This window comes from Salvelinus fontinalis, chromosome 31, assembly GCF_029448725.1.
Source record: "Salvelinus fontinalis isolate EN_2023a chromosome 31, ASM2944872v1, whole genome shotgun sequence".
NCBI lineage: Eukaryota > Metazoa > Chordata > Actinopteri > Salmoniformes > Salmonidae > Salvelinus > Salvelinus fontinalis.
This window is the reverse complement of record NC_074695.1, coordinates 28,760,649-28,776,707: the sequence shown is the minus strand read 5'-3', so window position 1 is coordinate 28,776,707 and position 16,059 is coordinate 28,760,649. Positions and strand designations below refer to the sequence as shown.

General features: G+C 42.0%; 2 protein-coding genes across 2 annotated transcripts in view; both read left to right on the top strand.

Moving 5' to 3' along the window:
- The first annotated feature begins 2,711 nt into the window (after positions 1 to 2,711).
- Positions 2,712 to 5,983, top strand: LOC129829994 (U1 small nuclear ribonucleoprotein C-like). Its single transcript, XM_055892095.1, has 6 exons — positions 2,712 to 2,807; positions 3,564 to 3,606; positions 3,762 to 3,870; positions 4,000 to 4,089; positions 4,912 to 5,019; positions 5,201 to 5,983. The coding sequence occupies exons 1-6, from the start codon at positions 2,800 to 2,802 to the stop codon at positions 5,311 to 5,313; spliced, it is 471 nt and encodes a 156-aa protein (XP_055748070.1). The 5' UTR covers positions 2,712 to 2,799; the 3' UTR covers positions 5,314 to 5,983.
- Positions 5,984 to 6,137: 154 nt separating this feature from the next.
- Positions 6,138 to 16,059, top strand: part of LOC129829984 (bridge-like lipid transfer protein family member 3A) — an 80,628-nt gene continuing 70,706 nt past the window's right edge. Inside the window, exon 1 of the mRNA XM_055892073.1 lies at positions 6,138 to 6,351. Coding sequence (XP_055748048.1) covers positions 6,308 to 6,351 — 44 coding nt within the window. The 5' untranslated portion in view covers positions 6,138 to 6,307. The remainder of the gene's footprint in view (positions 6,352 to 16,059) is intronic.

Here is a 16,059-nt window from a genome sequence, read left to right as displayed (position 1 = left end):
CCGGCCCGTCAGGAAGTCCAGTACCCAGTTGCACAGGGCGGGGTCGAGACCCAGGGTCTCGAGCTTGATGACGAGTTTGGAGGGTACTATGGTGTTAAATGCTGAGCTGTAGTCGATGGACAGCATTCTCACATAGGGATTCCTCTTGTCCAGATGGGTTAGGGCAGTGTGCAGTGTGGTTGCGATTGCGTCGTCTGTGGACCTATTGGGTCGGTAAGCAAATTGGAGTGGGTCTAGGATGTCAGGTAGGGTGGAGGTGATATGGTCCTTGACTAGTCTCTCAAAGCACTTCATGATGACGGAAGTGAGTGCTACGGGGCGGTAGTCGTTTAGCTCAGTTACCTTAGCTTTCTTGGGAACAGGAACAATGGTGGCCCTCTTGAAGCATGTGGGAACAGCAGACTGGAATAAGGATTGATTGAATATGTCCGTAAACACACCAGCCAGCTGGTCTGCGCATGCTCTGAGGACGCGGCTGGGAATGCCGTCTGGGCCTGCAGCCTTGCGAGGGTTAACACGTTTAAATGTTTTACTCACCTCGGCTGCAGTGAAGGAGAGCCCGCAGGTTTTGGTCCAGACAAAAGCATGGATTCATTTTTCTGCATCATTTTTGGACAGAAAGTTTCTGATTTTTGCAATGTTACGTAGATCAAAAGCTGTCCTTGAAACAGTCTTGATATGTTCGTCAAAAGAGATGTCAGGGTCCAGAGTATTTTTTAAATTTTATTTCACCTTTATTTAACCAGGTAGGCAAATTGAGAACACGTTCTCATTTACAATTGCGACCTGGCCACGATAAAGCAAAGCAGTTCGACACATACAACAACACATAGTTACACATGGAGTAAAACAAACACAGTCAATAATACAGTGAAAAATAAGTCTATATACAATGTGAACAAGTGAGGTGAGATAAGGGAGGTGAAGGCAAACAAAATATATATATAAATAAATAAAAATATAAAAAGGCCATGGTGGTGAAGTAAATACAATATAGCAAGTAAAAAAATAAAAAAGAGTAACGCCAAGGTCCTTCAGTTTTATTTGAGACGACTGTACAATCATCAAGATTAATTGTCAGATTCAACAGAAGATCTCTTTGTTTCTCGGCACCTAGAACAAGCATCTCTGTTTTGTCCGAGTTTAAAAGTAGAACATTTGCAGCCATCCACTTCCTTATGTCTGAAACACAGGCTTCCAGGGAGGACATTTTTGGGGCTTCACCATGTTTCATTGAGATGTACAGCTGTGTGTCATCCGCATTGCAGTGAAAGTTAACATTATGTTTCCGAATGACATCACCAAGAGGTAGAATATATAGGGAAAACAATAGTGGTCCTAAAACGGAACTTTGAGGAACACCGAAATTTACAGTTGATTTGTCAGAGGACAAACCATCCACAGAGACAAACTGATATTCAATTTGTCAGAGCTAATGGTGGGAGGCTTCGGCGTCTCAGACCCCGTAATGGGAGGAGTAGAGACCAGAGAAGGCTCGGCCTCTAACTCCGACTCGCTGCTTAATGGGGAGAACAGGTTGAAAGTTTCTGTTGGCTGAATGAGCGACACCGCTTGAGCCTTCCTACAGTATTTCCCTCCAGAAGTCATGAGAAAGTTGTCCGGCTGCGGGGACTGTGCGAGGGGATTTATACTACTATCTGTACTTGCTGGTGGCCCAGACGCTTCATACTTTCCTACACTTAAATTACCCTTGCCTAACGATTGCATCTGAAGCTGGGCTTGCAGCACAGCTATACTCACCGTAAGGCGATCGTTCTCCTGTATATTTTGAGTACAGCAACTGCAATTAGAATGCACCATGTCCAGATAAAGCGTCCGGAGAGAAAAAGTTGATTGAAAAAAGTAGAGCGAGGGAAAAACAAAAAATATAAACGTAATTAAAAAGTAAAAACCGTAAAGTTGGCAGGTAGCAAAGTAAGGTTTGCAACAAAATGCACAGCAGCATGTAATCAAGTCTCCAATTCAAACCACAGGTTTTCAATCTGCAAATGTAGGACAGAAGCCAGCTGGCCTCTAGCTACACTATGGCACAACCCTACAGAGTGCTGTTAAGGCTACTGTAGACCTTCATTGCAAAACAGTGTGTTTTAATAAATAATTTGATGACGTGAATATATTTAGTAAAGGTTTATTTTCATGAAATTCACTGAGGAGGACAGTATTCCCCTTCCTCCTCCGAGAGCCTGCAATGGTCCCCATTTAGACTTGGTCATTGTACTTGCCCTATCAAAGCTGGTTATACGGTTTTCATGTTGTCTCGAGGGTTAATGACTAACTGTGTAACTGGCACCAATTTATTTCATTTTTTTTTGCTGATGTTTACTGACACGTGTCATAACAACCAGGTTCAAGGTCGTTCGTAAATACATACATTATTTTGCGCTCTGGTACCCTCAAACCAGAGTCCTCTGAAATCGGAAAGGATTGCCAGAGTGATTTTACGAACGCACCCGCGTATATTGTAGATGTGCTAAAATGATTAGATTTCAGGATTGTTTTGCACTGGAAAGGGAATTATTAGAAATGCACGCAGCCTTCACAAGATAATTACAAATGGCCAATACAGTAATGTATAAAACATTGTTGATTCAGTCAGTGCCCTGCTGGTATAGTTTGTATTATTTGCACCACCTGTAGTGGGGGTGGTGGCGCTGCAGTTATTATGAGGACTCATTATGGCACACCTCTTTCCTTGAAAAGAGTCGTCGTTTACTTAGGCTTCCGGTAAAGGGACGTTTTTAACATATATCTCAGTGCTTGTTAGCCAGGCTGCTCAAAATGCCGAAGTAAGTATTTATCTTTTGTCTCTCATTAGAGTATTTATTCTCTTTTGAAGGTATTTGACCTTAATGAAGACTGAACATGTAGATCTAATTTAACGAATCGAAGTTATAGTAGCTTATTCAACCGGCCTCAGACATTTCAGCTACCTTTGTTGGGGTCGTCACTAGTTACCACAGCCTCAAAGTCATAAACCCCGCCTATTTCTACAATTTCACGTTTTCAAATTGTCACGTGCAGAATTACGGTGAAATAAAAAAAAATCCAAGCTCTAAACCCAACAATTCAGTAATTAATAACAATGTAATACTACAAATATAAGTAGATAAAAAAACACGTGAAATAAGAACTCGAGAAAGTATTTATACTATTATATACAGGGTCAGACCATTACCATATTTACAATGTTCAGGGATACTGGAGTGATCTCTTCTTACTATTTGATTCTAAACATATCCATAACCACACTGCTAACCTTATGCCTAACCTTAAGACTAAAAAACATGTTTTTGTTTTCACGATTTGACGCTCTAGACAATTTTTGACTTTGGCTGTGTTAACTCTGTTGGCTGGGAAGGAAGTGTTAACCAGCAGCAATAGCATCATTTCTAGCTTGTCTGTTTTGTTCCCAGTGATTGAGTTCTATTATGGGGAGCTGATACATTTAGTCTGACTTTCCTGCCCAGCTGCATATTTGTTTTTATACTGTCTGGTTCTGCCTACACATTGATCTACCACTCAATATGTCTGTTTATCATCAGGTTTTATTGTGATTACTGTGATACCTACCTTACTCATGACTCGGTAAGTCTGCATAACATTGCTAGTGGAAGTGTTTCCTGATTGCATGTGGTTGATTCTGTCATTAAGCTGAATGTGAATTTCTTTTCTTCTCTTCTATCGCCCTATTATGTATAAGGAATGTTGGTCAACATTGATGAATGTTCTGTGTTTGGCAGCCCTCTGTGAGGAAAACACACTGCAGTGGCCGCAAACACAAAGAAAATGTAAAAGACTACTACCAGAAATGGATGGAAGAACAAGCGCAGAGCCTCATTGACAAAACAAGTGAGTAACACACAAAAAAGACAGACCTGTCTTTGTTACCTTGGTGTTAAGTCAATACCGTCCTAGGTGAACGGGGGCCTGAAGGCTAATATGTCAGGAGCTCTAACTTTGTCATTGTGTTTCTCTTAGCCGCTGCCTTCCAACAAGGGAAGATGCCCCCAACACCATTCCCAGGAGCCCCACCTCCAGGGGGTGCCATGATCCCTCCACCAAACCTCAGTAAGTGCATTAGCGCCATGTATACTGAACAAAAATATAAACGCAACATGTAGTGTTGGTTTCATGAGCTGAAATAAAAGATCCCAGAAATATTCCACATGCACAAAAAGCTCTCAAATTGTGCACATTTGTTTACATCCCTGTTAGTAAGCATTTCTCCTTTGCCAAGCTAACCCATCCACCTGACAGGTGTGGCATATCAGGAGGCGGATTAAACGGCATGATTACACAGGTGCACCTTGTGCTGGGACAATAAAAGGCCTCTCTAAAATGTGCTGTTTGTCATACAACACAAAGCTACAATGTCTTAAGTTTTGAGGGAGTGTGCAATTGGCATGCTGACTCCAAGAATGTCTACCAGAATTTAATATTAATTTCTCTACCATAAGTTGCCTCCGCCGTTTCAGAGAATTTGGCAGTATTTCCAACCAGCCTTGCAACCACAGACCACGTATAACCACGCCAACCCAGCAGCACCATCTGGCTTCTTCACCTATGGAATTGTCTGATGGGGGGGGGGGTGCCGTGGACTATTTATGTCTGTAATGAAGCCCTTTTCATGGGGGAAAAATTATTGATTGGCAGGGCCTGGCTACAGAGTGGGGGAGCCCAATTTATTTCAATTGACTGATTTCCTTATGAACTGAAACTCTGAAATTGTTGCATGTTGTACATTTGTTAGGATGCGAAGATCATATCCAAGAGCAACCAAAAGTCCTTTCTTGGTTAGCAAATCTTACAACCAATTTACTTTATATACGAATGCTGCTAATGGTCTGAGTTTCCCGGCGGTTATTGTTGTTAATAATGTGTCACCAATAGATGGCCCCCCACGTCCAGGGATGCTACCAACACCCCAGATGGGTGGTCCTCCAATGATGCCCATGATGGGTGGAATGGGACCACCACCTGGAATGATGGGTGGTCCAGGTAGGATAACCTCAACTCTTATTTCTGTGATATACATACTCTTCACTTGTTTGAGTCTGTATGCTTTAGTTTGCCAATATTGTTGAGGAAACATACCCCTATCTAAAACTAAATACTATAATCTGAACAAATAAATGATTGAAACCACCACCTGTAAATGCTTTCTTTCCTACATTCTCAGGTATGCGACCTCCAATGGGTGGCCGAATGCAGATGATGCCTGGACATCACATGATGCGACCTCCCGGTCACCCAATGATGATGCGGCCAATGATGGCACGGCCAGACCGATAAACTCTCCCGACTCCCTCAAACACACCATGGGTTTGTTCCACATGATCAGTAAATCTTATTTTCTTACTTATAAAATCGGTTTGTTTAGGGAAATATATTGTTGAATAAGGTGGTCTCAAATATAAAATGTTTCTCTGACAAGTGCCACAGTTAATCACATGTAGCTAGTTGATCGTATAATTATTGGTAACTTTGCGTCAAACTTCTACTAAGTAGATTTGAAGGTAAGGAGCTTTACTGATCCTGTGGAACAAACCTTTTGGCAAATCCCTCCACTCTACAACTGTTTCTTGGACTCCACTTTACATAATACTGTGTTGGTTATCTTGCCTTTGCTGTACTATCCATTTTCCCTGGATGGATTTCATTTTTATTATTCTACAGATTTTATAATGTTCCCTCTGCTTATTCCCATTTCCCTACTCATTGTTATTTTATTGTCTTGGAAAGTGCCAAAGACAAAACGGGAAGTTATGAAAATGTTGTTGAATGTGTTTTATCATTCACCTAGAGGTGTATTATAAGGTCTCCCATTTTATTTGGTTTTATTTTGTTGGCAATAACGTTACCAGTCAGATGAGTCAGCAGTTTCTTTTTTACAATTTTATGAGCCGTTACTATTGGCTTTGAATTTGTTGTATTACGGTCTATTAAACGAAAAAGCAAAGTTCTCTGTGGTCGTTAATGTTTTAATCTCTGAACAGCACCGTTGTCATTTGTATACCTAGCTCCTCTTTATAAATTAGGCAGGGGGCGCTAGAATGTAATATTTGTGACCCAGGCACCTAAACCCAAGTCAGCATGTTTTTTGCTCGCTATGTCTTATGGGAAAAATACTTTTAGACAGAAATGACTGTGCAATCGTAATGAATGAGAGAAGGCAGCCAGCTAGGCATTTCACTGAAGATAAGAGGGCGTGGAATATGAAGAGATGCAAATAAGCTAGCTACAAATAAACAATTTAGCTAGCGATCTTATTCTCCCCAATACCGCTATGGCAGGAATAATAAAAAAACAAATATTGAAACACTTGTCCAGGTAAGAAAGATTGCTTGCTAGCTCGGCTAACGTATTACCATATTTGCTTTCTGTCAACCAGAGATGGCCAAATAACTTAGTTATTTGTAACAGTCCCCTATGCATTTTGTGCTTTATACGTCTGCTGGCAAACTCGCTAGCTAGTAGTGAAAGGCTGATTGGTGCATGCCAACAGACGTTATAGCTATTGGAAGAAGAGAAACGAGAGATTCTTTATGTCAGTCACCTTACATAATTAATCAATACTGCTGACTGTAAAGAAATGAAACCAGTATTGATAATGGTACCAATTCTCCGGAGTATGACTGTAAATAAGAGTATGAATGGAACCCATGTTATGTTTACCTTCAAGTTCTCTGCTTGGAACATAACACTGTCAGTCATCCAATAGACGTTCCTTTTATGCAGACTTTTCAGGACCTGACAGCAGTACAGGCACAATCTAAGCTCCTGAACGGGGTTAAAAAAATTGTCAAGCCTCTGACATCCTTGCTAAGCAATTGATTAAGTGGAAAAACTCTTTTAGAGAGAAATTAAGCTCGGGTGACTTCAGGACTATTACTACATTAAAATTCCTTGTTTGAGTCAGAAAATAGTCTCGTATCAGACTGGGTCCTTGTAGTTGGTCACACCACACTGGGTGCTTGTGAGGACACATGCCGACTGGGTGTCATTCCAAGTTGGTACTGAATGGCTGCCAGCCCTTCATTCAGTGTAATTTGTCATCAGTGGTTAGACTAACTTGGCTTTACAGCTCACAATGATCTCATCGTGTGATAGAATTAACATCAATCAGTGGGGGCTGGGATTTCCCAGGGACCTCACAATACAATATTATCACGATTCTTAGGTGTCGATACCCCTTACCAAAAAAAAAAACAGGCTTCTGGCCAGTTTGCTGCAAGCCCATATTTTCTCATGCAAAGTAGTTGTGGCAAATTTGCGGAGATTTGTGAACTCTGGCTAACAATTCTGGGAAGCTTGTGGCTAACAATTCTGGGAAGCTTGTGGCGAACATACTGTTTGCTGCAAACTCAGTCCGAATATGGAAATTAGATCCGTTTTTTGGTTATTGTGTGTTATAATTGAAATTCATCTACACACGGATGCAACTTTGGTTTTAGAAGTGTGGGGGGACAATTATTATAATACCGTTTTCTTTTATCCAGTCAGAGCCGACCGCTTGGAGGCGTCCGCATGGTCCAAAAGCACACCCTTGTCCTTTTTTGTATTAAATGAATCACACAATGTATCTACACAGGGGTGCAACTTTGGTTTTAGAAGTGTGGAGGAACAATTATTCTAATAGTTTTTTAAATCCAGCCTAGCCAACCGCGTGGAGGCGTCCGCATGGTCCAAAAGCACACCCTTGCCCTGTTTTGTATCACATGTATCACACATTGTATCTACACAGGGGTGCAACTTTGGTTTTAGAAGTGTGGAGGAACAATTATTCTAATAGTTTTTTAAATCCAGCCTAGCCAACCGCGTGGAGGCGTCTGCATGGTCCTAAAGCACACTCTTGCCTCATTTTGTATCACATTCCAAGGATAAAACTGGGGGGTGGGGGGGGGGGGGGGGGGGGGGCAATTTCAGAATGTGTGAGGGGAGGACACGTCCCCCCCGTCCCCAGTGAAAGTTGTACCCCTGTATCTATATAAACTAAATCAAAACTTTAAATGAACTTGCTTCTCACAGAGAACTAAACATACTAAATATACTAAACAACATGTATTCAATGTCTTAACAGAAGTAAATCCAATACAGCTTGAAATCAGAATGCTAAATAAGAAAAGAGCAGACTGGATATTTCCCAAATAAATTGTTTATTTAATATTTGTATGTAGCTACAGCATTTACATGAGAGATGTGGCTGACTGGCTCGATTTGGTCTTATGTAGCAACATTTTAAATAGTTTTTTTACATTGGATTAAGGTAGAGACTCAGAGCTAGAAAATGGTATATCATACACTGCAGTTGAGGAACAATGGGAAAGTAATTCTGCTTTGAAAGTTGATAAACTTGAAACCCCACTTTTGAGAAAATGGCCCTTGAATATTTTGGTACACCTACTGGAGAGCTCTTTGTCTACACCCATTCAGCATCGTTCACACCCTCTTAAGCCTTAATCCCACCTAGGGTTGCACATTTTGGGGAATATTCAGAGGTGGAAACTTTCTGTTGGAATTAACGGAAATATATGCGCTGACAGAGATGGCCGCCTCGCTTCGCATTCCTAGGAAACTATGCAGTATTTCGTTTTTTTATGTGTTATTTCTTACATTGTTACCCCAGGGAATCTTAGGTTTTATTACATACAGTTGGGAGGAACTATTGAATATAAGATCAACGTCAACTCACCAACATTACGACCAGGAATACGACTTTCCCGAAGCGGATCCTCTGTTTTGCCCACCACCCAGGACAATGGATCGGCGACCCAAAACAACGACGGCGTAGAAGGGGCAAACGGAGCGGTCTTCTGGTCAGGCTCTGTAGAGGGGCACATCGCGCACCGCTCCCGAGCATACTACTCGCCAATGTCCAGTCTCTTGACAACAAGGTAGACGAAATCCGTGCAAGGTTAGCCTTCCAGAGAGACATCAGAGACTGTAACGTACTTTGTTTTACGGAAACATGGCTCACTCGAGACACGCTATCGGAGTCGGTACAGCCAGCTGGTTTCTTCACGCATCGCGCCGACAGAAACAAGCATCTTTCTGGTAAGAAGAAGGGCGGGGGTGTATGCCTTATGATTAACGAGACGTGGTGTGATCATAACAACATACAGGAACTCAAGTCCTTCTGTTCACCTGACTTAGAATTCCTCACAATCAAATGCTTACCGTATTATCTACCTAGAGAATTCTCTTCGATTATAATCACAGCGGCATATATCCCCCCCCAAGCAGACACATCGATGGCCCTGAACGAACATCATTTGACTATATGTAAACTGGAAACCACATATCCTGAGGCTGCATTTATTGTAGCTGGGGATTTTAACAAGGCTAATCTGAAAACAAGGCTCTCTAAATTCTATCAGCATATCGATTGTGCAACCAGGGCTGGCAAAACCCTAGATCATTGTTATTCTAACTTCCGCGATGCATATAAGGCCCTCCCCGCCCTCCTTTCGGAAAAGCTGACCACGACTCCATTTTGGTGCTCCCTGCCTACAGACAAAAACTAAAACAGGAAGCTCCCGCGCTCAGGTCTGTTCAATGCTGGTCCGACCAAATAGGATTCCACGCTTCAAGATTGCTTCGATCACGTGGACTGAGATATGTTCCAGATTGCGGCGAACAACAACATTGATGTATATGCTGATTCGGTGAGCGGGTTTATTAGCAAGTGCATCGGCGATGTCGTACCCACAGCGTCTATTAAACCGTGGATTGATGGCAGCATTCGCGCAAAACTGAAAGCGCGAACCACTGCTTTTAATCAGGGCAAGGTGACTGGAAACAGGACCGAATACAAACAGTGTAGCTATTCCCTCCGCAAGGCAATCAAACAAGCTAAGCGTCAGTATAGAGACAAAGTAGAGTCGCAATTCAACGGCTCAGATGCGAGAGGTATGTGGCAGGGTCTACAGTCAATCACGGACTATAAAAGGAAAACCAGCCCCGTCGCGGACCAGGATGTCTTGCTCCCAGACACACTAAACAACTTCTTTGCTCGCTTTGAGGACACTACAGTGCCACTGACACGGCCCGCTACCAAAACCTGCGGGCTCTCCTTCACTGCAGCCGACGTGAGCAAAACATTTAAACGTGTCAACCCTCGCAAGGCTGCAGGCCCAGACGGCATCCCCAGCCGCGTCCTTAGAGCATGCGCAGACCAGCTGGCTGATGTGTTTACGGACATATTCAATCAATCCTTATCCCAGTCTGCTGTCCCCACATGCTTCAAAAGGGCCACCATTGTTCCTGTTCCCACGAAAGCTAAGGTAACTGAGCTAAATGACTACCGCCCCGTAGCACTCACTTCCGTCATCATGAAGTGCTTTGAGAGACTAGTCAAGGACCATATCACCTCCACCTAGACCCACTCCAATTTGCTTACCGCCCCAACAAGTCCACAGTTAAGGCAATCGCAATCACACTGCCCTAACACATCTGGACAAGAGGAATACCTATGTGAGAATGCTCTTCATCGACTACAGCTCAGCATTTAACACCATAGTACCCTCCAAACTCGTCATCAAGCTCGAGACCCTGAGTCTCGACCCCGCCCTGTGCAACTGGGTCCTGAACCTCCTGACGGGCCGCCCCCAGGTGGTGAGGGTAGGCAACAACATCTCCATCCCGCTGATCCTCAACACTGGGGCCCCACAAGGGTGCATTCTCAGCCCTCTCCTGATGCACAATCGAGAGCATCCTGTCGGGCTGTATCACCGCCTGGTACGGCAACTGCTCCGCCCATAACCATAAGGCTCTCCAGAGGGTAGTGAGGTCTGCACAACGCATCAACTACCTGCCCTCCAGGACACCTACATCCCCGATATCACAGGAAGGCCAAAAAGATCATCAAGGACAACAACCACCCGAGCCACTGCCTGTTCACCCCGCTATCATCTAGAAGGCGAGGTCAGTACAGGTGCATCAAAGCAGGGACCGAGAGACTGAAAAACAGCTTCTATCTCAAGGCCATCAGACTGTTAAACAGTCATCACTAACATTGAGTGGCTGCTGCCAACATACTGACTCAACTCCAGCCACTTTAATAATGGAAAAATTGGATGTAATACATGTATCACTGTACTCTATACCATCCACTGCATCTTGCCTATGCCGTTCTATACCATCACTCATTCATATATTTTTATGTACATATTCTTATTCATTCCTTTACACTTGTGTGTATAAGGTAGTTGTTGTGAAATTGTTAGGTTAGATTACTCGTTGGATATTACTGCATTGTCGGAACTAGAAGCACAAGCATTTCGCTACACTCGCATTAACATCTGCTAACCATGTGTATGTGACAAATCAAATTTGATTTGATTTTGATTCATATTAATACAATTTAAATGTAGATCTTTTTTTGCATTAGGTATATTTACCATATTATATGGAGACAGAAATTTAAACCTTTATCATAAGTAGACAAAATTGCAAAGGATTAAATCCTTCCAATAACAAAAAAAACATTTAATTACGAATTGAACTTTAATTAAATGAGTTAACTCTTCACATGGCATGATTTTACTGAACAACAAAAGAAAGGGAATATTGAATGATCCCCAATGATCCATCTCATCTCCCAAAAACTTTTTCAATATACATCTGTAAAATGATAGTCGAGAAACTAAAGCCTTGGTTGTCTTCCTCTCAGGCTTCCATGTCTTCTCCCTGGACCTCCTCAATGTCCACTGAACATCCTCAATGTCCAATGAACATCAGACTCTGAGGCCTCATCTTCATTGTCTCTTTCCAACCTTGTTGAGGATGGTTCGTTGTCAGCCTCAAATTTGCCCGGATAGCCTCCAATTTTTCAACCCTTGTATTGGTCAGCTTGTTGTGTGCTTTGGTGTGTATGTTCCCAAACAAGGACCAGTTGCGCTCTGAGGCGGCTGATGTTGGTCGGATTTGGAGAATGATGGAGGCAACAGGGGAAAGAGCCTCAGATCCACAAAGTCCCTTCCACCAGGTGGCTGATGAGATATGTTGGCACGACTGCCATATTACATCTCCATCCCAAAGCCCTTGCATGGAAGTGTACTTCACCAGACTGCCAAGAACCATGCCCTCATCCAGGCCAAGGTGGCGAGACACGGTAGTGATGACACCATAGGCCTTGTTGATCTTTGCACCAGACAGGATGCTCTTGCCAGCAAACTTGTGGTCCAACATGTACACTGCGGCGTGTACGGGCTTCAAGCAGAAGTCTTCACGCTTTTTGATGTATTTCAGAACTGCAGTTTCCTCTGCTTGGAGCAACAGTGAAGTGGGTAGGGCAGTACGGATTTATTCTCTTACATCTGCAAGCAGTCTGAACATCAGACAGGATGGCATTGTGTCCCTCAATCCGTGCAATGGCTACTGCTGTAGGTTTCAGGAGTTTCAGGCTGCTTACCATTCTCTCCCAAAATACATAATCCAGGAGGATCGTGGACTGTGATATAGCCATTTCTTGGAGAGACTCCTTCCTCTCCAGGAGACTGTCAAACATGATGACAACACCACCCCAATGGGTGTTGCTGGGCAGCTTCAATGTGGTGCTCTTATTCTTCTCACTTTGCTTGGTGAGGTAGATTGCTGCTATAACTTGATGACCATTCACATACCTAACCATTTCCTTGGCTCTCTTGTAGAGTGAATCCATTGTTTTCAGTCCCATGCTGTCCTTGAGGATCAGATTCGATGCATGAGCAGCACAGACAATGGGTGTGATGTGAGGGTAGGACTCCTACTTTAGACCAAGCAGCCTTCATGTTTGCAGCATTGTCTGTCACCAGTGCAAATACCTTCTGTGGTCCAAGGTCATTGATGACTACCTTCAGCTCATCTGCAATGTAGAGACTGGTGTGTCTGGTGTTCTTTGTGTCTGTGCTCTTGTAGAATACTGGTTGAGGGGTGGAGATGATGTAGTTAATTATTCCTTGCCCATGAACATTCTACTACCCATCAGAGATGATTGCAATACAGTCTGCTTTCTCTATGATTTGCTTGACCTTCACTTGAACTCTGTTGAACTCTGCATCCAGCAAATTAGTAGATAAAGCATGTCTGGTTGGAGGGGTGTATGCTGGGTGAAGAACATTCAGAAATATCTTCCAATACACATTGCCTGTGAGCATCAGAGGTGAACCAGTTGCATACACAGCTCAAGCAAAACATTCATCAGCATCTCTGACTAGGTTCCTCCGTTAAGTCAAAAAAACTTCTGATTCCAGAAGGACTATGAGCTGTTGCTATCGATAAGATGTCTGATTCATCATTTTCACTTCGAATAGAAGTAGAGAGACTTTTGTCAGAGGTTGATTGTTGTGAGTGCTGAGAGAACTTTATGTACTTGGCCAAATTATTCTGCATCTTTGTTGCATTCTTCACATATGATTTGGCACAGTATTTGCAGATGTACACAGCTTTTCCTTCAACATTAGCTGCAGTGAAATGTCCACACATCAGATAGTGCCCGTGGCATTTTCCTGTAAAGATTGTTTTTTGTAAAAAAATAAAAAATACAATTCCATATACAGATACATATTTAAACAGTTAGATTGAACAACTCCTTTGTAAGATAAATGTTTTAAAATGAAACATGTATGGAAACAGGTGAATTAACACTCAGTTAGCAGGCTCAAGCAAGCTAAAACCCACATGGTAGCAAAAACTAACTAGCAGAAATTGTTAACAAGTTAGAAGTTATTTACACACACTTTTCCTGGTTAAATAAAAAAACACACATTGCTGTAGGCTACTATTTACTAGTTAAAACCTCTTTGGGATAGGGAGCAGTATTTTCACGTCCGGATGAAAAGCGTGCCCAAAGTAAACTGCCTTCTACTCAGGCCCAGAAGCTAGGATATGCATATAATATTATTAGTAGATTTGGGTAGAAAACACTATAAAGTTTCTAAACTGTTAAAATAATGTCTGTGAGTATAACAGAACTTATTTGGCAGGCGAAACCCGAGGACAAACCATCCAGGATTTTTTTGTTGTTGAGTTCATTGTGTTTTCTATTGATTTTCTATGGGTAACTTGATTTATGAGGCACCTGGTTGCAGTTCCTATGGCTTCCACTAGATTTCAACAGTCTTTAGAAATTGGTTGATGTTTTTCCTTTTAGAAATGAAGAAGTACGGCTATTCAGAATGAGTGTCAAGCCAAGTGGACTCTTTTTTGGGGCGCGCGCGACCTGGAGCTTGCTCCACTTTGATTTTATCCGCTATTGAACACAGTATATTCCGACTTAAATTTTATCGATTAGTTACATTTTAGGATACCTAAGGATGGATTAGGAAAGTTGTTTGAAATGTTTGGACCAAGTTTACAGGTAACTTATTAGATCATTTGTAGTCATGTTGGGCGAGTTGGAACCGGTGTTTTTTCTGAATCAAACTAGCCAAATAAATGGACATTTTGGGGATATAAAAAATGAGTTTATTGAACAAAAGGACCATTTGTGATGTTTCTGGGACATATTAGAGTGCCAACAGAAGAAGATCTTCAAAGGTAAGGCATGAATTATATCATTAATTCTGACTTTCGTGTTGCACCTGCTTGGTTGAAATATGATTTTCATGTGTTTGTATGGTGGGGTGCTGTCCTCAGATAATCGCATGGTTTGCTTTCGCCGTAAATCCTTTTTGAAATCTGACACGGTGGCTAGATTAACAAGAAGTTAAGCTTTATTTTGGTGTATTTCACTTGTAATTTTATGAAAGTTAAATATTTTGAATAATTGAATTTGAATTTCGCGCTCTGCAATTTCATCGGATGTTGTCGAAAGAACGTCTAGCTGTAACAGGTTAATAAAAAAGTAATGTACGCTACCGGTCAAAAGTTTTAGAACACCTACTCATTCAAGGGTTTCTTTATTTTTACTATTTTCTACATTGTATAAAGTAGTGAAGACAAACTATGAAATAACACATATTGAATTATGTAGTATAAAAAAGTATTAAACAAATCAAAATATTGTATATTTGAGTTTATTCAAGTAGCCAATCTTTGCCTTGATGACAGCTTTGCACACTCTTGGTATTCTCTCAACCAGCTTCACAAAGTAGTCACCTGGAATGCATTTCAATTAACAGGTGTGCCTTGTTAATTTGTGTAATTTCTTTCCTTAATGCGTTTGAGCCAATCAATTGTGTTATGACAAGGTAGGGGGGTATACAGAAGATAGCCCTATTTGGTAAAAGACCAAGTTCATATTATGGCAAGAACAGCTCAAATAAGCAAAGAGAAATGACAGTCCATCATTACTTTAAGACATGAAGGTCAGTCAATCCGGAACATTAAGAACTTTGAAAGTTTCTTCAAGTGCATTTGCAAAAACCATCAAGTGCTATGCCCTCCTACGGCCTCCTCCACGTCTCCAGATGTACTGGCTTGTCTCCTGGTAGCGCCTCCATGCTCTGGACACTACGCTGACGGACACAGCAAACCTTCTTGCCACAGCTCGCATTGATGTGCCATCCTGGATGAGCTGCACTACCTGAGCCACATGTGTGGGTTGTAGACTCCGTCTCATGCTACCACTAGAGTGAGAGCACCGCCAGCATTCAAAAGTGACCAAAAAAAACATCAGCCAGGAAGCATAGGAACTGAGAAGTGGTCTGTGGTCACCACCTGCAAAACCACTCCTTTATTGGGGGTGTCTTGCTAATTGCCTATAATTTCCACCTTTTGTCTATTCCATTTGCACAACAGCATGTGAAATTTATTGTCAATCAGTGTTGCTTCCTAAGTGGACAGTTTGATTTCACAGAAGTGTGATTGACTTGGAGTTACATTGTGTTGTTTAAGTGTTCCCTTTATTTTTTTGAGCAGTGTATGTTTCAGCAAGGAAATAAAGTTTCTGCCTTGTATAAATGTGTGGCCACAGTATACACAATTTTTCTCCAGCCAAGCCCTCAACACAATTGATTCAAACTAATCAACTAATTATGATATTCAATCTAGACTGGGGACTTCAAAAGAAATGCAACATAAAAGTTATGCCTAATATGGAAATTCATATTATTTTTG